A 5,298-nucleotide genomic window follows, 5' to 3' on the forward strand; every position below is an offset into this window, starting at 1 on the left:
TTGATACAAAGCTTTCTAAATCTTGTCTCAATTATATGTCCAAGTTCAAGTCTCTCTTTGAGTGGTAGCTTTCACCTTTTTTTTATTTTTGGCTTTTTTAAGTTATCCATCTATACATGTATTGATTAGGTTTTTAATTTTTGTTTTATTTGTTTATTTTTTTAAATATGACCAAAATTATTTTTTATGTTTAGTTTTCGTACACGTAATGAATCTAATTGATACCAGTGGAATTCACATCCAGTTGTCGCCGTAACGCCAATGTTTTTGTCTTAATATTGGTAACTTGACGTAACTATTTTTTAGGTTTAGTTCTGAAACATAACAAACGTAGATGGTACCGACCAAATGCAACGACTATGTTTTATCGACCGGATAAACATTGTTTTAAATATGTATAAATTTTGTATCATATGTTATAAGAGTATCACTACCATACTAGGTGTTTAATAATTTGTGTTTTGAGGTTAATGTATGTATAGGTACGAACCTAGCTGATACCAACATAATTCGTGTCCGCCGCCGCAACGCGACGGGTTGCAATCTTGTTTCTTTATAATTACGAAAAAGATGCATCTAATAATTTTATAATATGTACATATATTTTTTACTGGAATTGCGAATTCTTTTCACTATGAATGACATAAAAAAGAACACCATATATTTAATTGGTATGAATAAAACACGCTTTTTTTATTACAGTTTCAAAAGAGTGGATGAAAACTCTATGGATCCATGTAGGTTGAATCAAAATATATGAGATTAAAATCGCTAATCATTCATAATTTCTACATGCCTTTATCATTTAAACCTATAAATATCGTTTATTGAATTTGACCACATTCATCTCCCGCACTCAAAAGCGTGTATACATTGATTTAATAAAAAAAGATCTAATTTCATTAAAAATATAATTATTTTGATTATGTCAACATAAATACCTCCATATTTTTAATTCCTATAATTTAAGTAATTAATTATGTGATTAAATGATTGATTCACATATTTTGATTGTACCGTCATAGATATGTTTTCATTAAAAATATAAGAATATTTTGAGCGAGAAATTTAGGTTATTAATAAATATCCAAGTGACACGTGTCTCAAATTATTTTTTTTATTAGAATAGGTATATTTTCTCTTTTACTTTTAATTTTTTTCGTTTCTTTTAAATAACATACCTTATTTATTTTTATTATTTGAAAAAATTCATGTAATACAAGGGTTTAAAAGCTAACATGTATTTAAAAATGTCTCTAAATCCATGTTCGATCTATGTGAACATTTATCAAATTCTCAACGTTTTACTTCTTAAAGCATTACGTAAATTTAAAACTTTCTATTCATAAAAAAAAGTCGGTATATATTAACATGACTTTTCTACCATCTTATAATTGTAGAAAACAATTTATTGTACCCTTGCAAATAATTATAAATGTTGGTATTATGTTTCATAAATTTAGTTTGTGACAACGTTCGTTGTGGTAAGGACTTGGGATTTGTTGAACCATAAAATATAACTAATCACAGTATAATAATGGTATCATTAGCATCATTAACTGAATTTTAATCTGTCTTCCCTTCATGCATGCATACTAAACAATAAAATACGCGTTAATTACTATTCTTTATCAGGTTGATATAGCTATGGAATGTGCAAGGTTGCAGCATAGGTTATCTCTACCACCATTAAAGGCTCAAGATGTTCATCATGACGCTGTGACAAATTACGTCGAGTTAAAGAACATACCGCAATCAAGCACTGGACCACCAATTGGTTCTCAGCAGGACATACCGCATGAAATCCTCTCAATTGGTTCTCAAGATTTTATCAATCAGGATGCATGGGGTGGGAGTTATGCTGAAATTAATAATGACTTTACCTTTATGCCAAACAATGACATGAATCAAATGCAAGGAAGTGGATCTTTTAGATTCGTGGGAGATGATCTAAATACAAGGTCTATTGAGATTGATGATGCCGATGGACAAATGAAAACAGATCCGATAGTGGAGAATTTGAGATGGGTCGGAATGTCGAACAAAGATCTTGAAATGGTATGTACTTTTTCTATTATCAATTTGTAAACCATCAAGATCATCCAATCAACATTTAACAAGTCTGTGGCTGAATATACCAAAATATTTTTCAAACGATATTTCTATGAAAATATATACTGTATAATAATTGATGTTTTCAATTTAACTATTTACAGAAACTAGACAACATTATACATAATTGTATGAAAGATTCAATAGTGAGATAGGTAAACGGAACATTTCAAGTTTATATTAAGAACTTAAACATTGTAAAATAATTAATAATATCTTCATTGACATTTGTCTCATTTTAGATCGATGTCCCATTGAATTTTTTTTAGTATACGTTGTAGAAAATTAACAATGTTTTTATGGTTTAATAAATTACGTGAGTAAATAAACGCATGATATAAATTAAAGATATATACAATAACTCTATTTGAAAGTTTGTCCTCAAATATATTTGCTTATGTCTACAGGCCTTTTTTGATGATCACATGAGTGTTCCGTTGGAAAAGATATCATGTTTTGGAAATGAAAAACATGGGGTTCAAGGTACAACTGGTTAAGCTTTAGTTAATGACGCTCTACACTTTTAGTTACCATGCTAGCAACAAGAAAATATATGAATGGGACGCCAAATATATAGATTAGTTATGATTCCACTTATAATCCATAAATTTATTCAAATACTAACAAAAACAGACAAGTGTAGAATAGTTTCTTCTACTGATCACCTTACTAATTCTACAACAATCCTACAAGCCCTAAATTAATCAAAATACTTACTTGAAAAGGTTTCAATCTTTCAAACGTGTGATGATATATGATTTTATTTTAAGGAACGAATTTTATCATAAAGAGTTTCGTTATGTCGGTTTGATAGATTTGTTTTTTCTTCTAGTGTGATGGATAATTAGTCTCCTAGCCTACTGTATTGATGTTAAACCAAAGAGTTTTGAGAAGAGGGTATTGAATATTACAAATAGTTGACTCATAAATCATTTAAACAAAAATATTTTCATATATACAAGTTCTGGCCATATTAAATAATATCAAATTACATACAAAGACCAAGACGTAAAGTTCACATAAATATTATATATTTGTCACTCAAAACAAGTTAAATGTTGAAAGGCCATATAATTATTTCCAACACCACAACACAAACAATTTCAGGAGAAAACAGCCACAAAAACACCGACCACTTCGAATTATTCAACCTTAGCAATGATTTCCTAGATGTCGAAGGTGACTTGGATGATTATTCGACCACTCAAATTGTCGAGATGTACCAAAAAACCGAAGTGAGTCATGGGTTATTGGTTTCAACGAGACAAGTCTCCAACACATTCTTTCACCAAATTGTACCATCAGAAACAGTTAGGGTCCAACTGAACCCTGGAAAAACGATAACATGTGAAACGCAACTTGCCAAGAGGCTCGGATTTGAGAAGTTCAAAGCATTCATGAGTTCAAAGCGGTTAGAGACCACAAGCCCCATTGTGAACCTGGTTTCCCTATTGCTTATATGTTGCATCTATCTTGGAAGTAAATCAATACCAGATGATGGTAATTGTGCCGTTTACCGTGATGGTGACGGCAAAAACAAAAATATTGAGAAGAACAATGCGGAAGAATATAAAGGAAAATGGAGTGTTTCAAATTTGGTTATCGAAAAGGTGATATGGCCATGTGTGACCTTAGCTTTAGCCTTTTCAACTATTTGTGAGCATCATAATTCTTTGCCAAACTTTTCTTGATTTAATTTGTTTGATTTGAATCATTTATGTACTCAAATTATTTCTAACTAAAAATGACTATATGCGAGAAATTGCAACACTCAAATCTACAGTTTGTAGAGTAACTGTACTAATAATCTATTTGTAGAGGTAGGGTATTAAACCCACCACCTAGCCAAGTATAGCACCCAAACCCAGCCTTATTAGAACGCTGGGTGGGTCAGACGACGGATATAAATCCCATACGCCAGGCGTAGTACAAGGCGCCAAAGTTATATCTCAATATAACATGCATTCCCTGACACCTAGGGAATAGTGGCGCAAAAGTCCCATAAACATGGGACAAAAAGATATAAATTACATAGGGATAAACACCCAACCAATAGAGTTTGGACAACACATAAAGGACGGTACAAATAGTACAACACGTACCTGTCAAATGGCCATGATGTCCACCAACTTCCACCAACCTCCATAATCACACGGGTGGAAAATATTATTGGTGGAAAAACCTGACAAGGTAGTGGACCATACTCTCTCTCCTCCGGCTATAAATACCAATGGACCTCCAAATGGTAAAGGATTTACATTCTCATACTATCACTATCAATACATTATATTTCGTACTACCAAGTACTGATTCTCAAGCCGGAGGGTGGTTACGAGAGAATCCCCCCCCCCTCATTCCTCGTAACGAGCTCACGGTGTTCTGTTTTGCAGGATACACTCATCTGCGCCAAGAAGGTTTTATAACCCATCGTGAGGAATACTTACCTAAACCCCTCGGACTAACGTGTTAGACCGTGAGGGGTGGATTTGTGTTTCTTCACCATTATATGAGCGATTGATGATTTTACCCTAGCTTATTCATACAACAATAACATCGATCTGGTGTTCATATCAGTTGTTCATGTAACAGGAAAATGTAGCATACATTGACTAAGACTACAAAATAGACCGAGGGCTTTAATAACGACATACGTATTCTCTAAAAACATGTGAAGGTGTCCCTTGTTGATAATACTCCATCGGAAAACATGGTGCATGTAATGTAGTTATAGAACAGTTACTAGCAGAATTTATAGAAAGATCACCGACATGAGTACCAGTGACACATTGTAGATACAGTTCGGTGGCAGTTACCCTAGTGACGGATCAACAACGGACTCGATTGAGATAGTTAAAGAAGCATTGTAAAACAAAAAAAATATACGAATTTTATAAAAAGTATATGCAAAAGATAATTATGATTAACCAAAAAGGTAAAAATCTAGCAAAGTAGCGGGAGGGTATTTAGGTGTTGACGGTCTTGCTTGGCTAAGCTTATTTAACTCTAAAAGTGCTTTCGGCAAAAGTGTTATTTAATTATGACTTTGTCAAAATTAGTTTTTAATAAAAGTGTTTGGATTAAATTTTGTAGTTGAAAAAACAAAATATATGTAAAATAACCAAAAAAGACAATCTTATATATTTACTAGTTTTATAGATAAAGGAATTTTGGGTATATTTGTAATTT

The 5,298-nt window shown here is 32.1% G+C and overlaps 1 protein-coding gene across 1 annotated transcript; it reads left to right on the forward strand.

Annotated features, from left to right (window-relative positions):
* Positions 1–1,608: 1,608 nt before the first annotated feature.
* Positions 1,609–3,845, forward strand: LOC143635520 (NAC domain-containing protein 54-like; the record flags this gene model as incomplete). The annotated part of the gene is made up of 3 exons (XM_077103344.1): positions 1,609–2,058; positions 2,520–2,604; positions 3,220–3,845. Coding segments are annotated over 3 exons (1,119 nt in total), but the record flags the coding sequence as incomplete, so codon positions are not given.
* Positions 3,846–5,298: the final 1,453 nt, after the last annotated feature.

Source organism: Bidens hawaiensis, unplaced genomic scaffold (genome assembly GCF_021521415.1).
Source record: "Bidens hawaiensis isolate Kalapana, Puna unplaced genomic scaffold, B.hawaiensis_p1.1 tig00007551_1, whole genome shotgun sequence".
Classification (NCBI taxonomy): Eukaryota; Viridiplantae; Streptophyta; class Magnoliopsida; order Asterales; family Asteraceae; genus Bidens; species Bidens hawaiensis.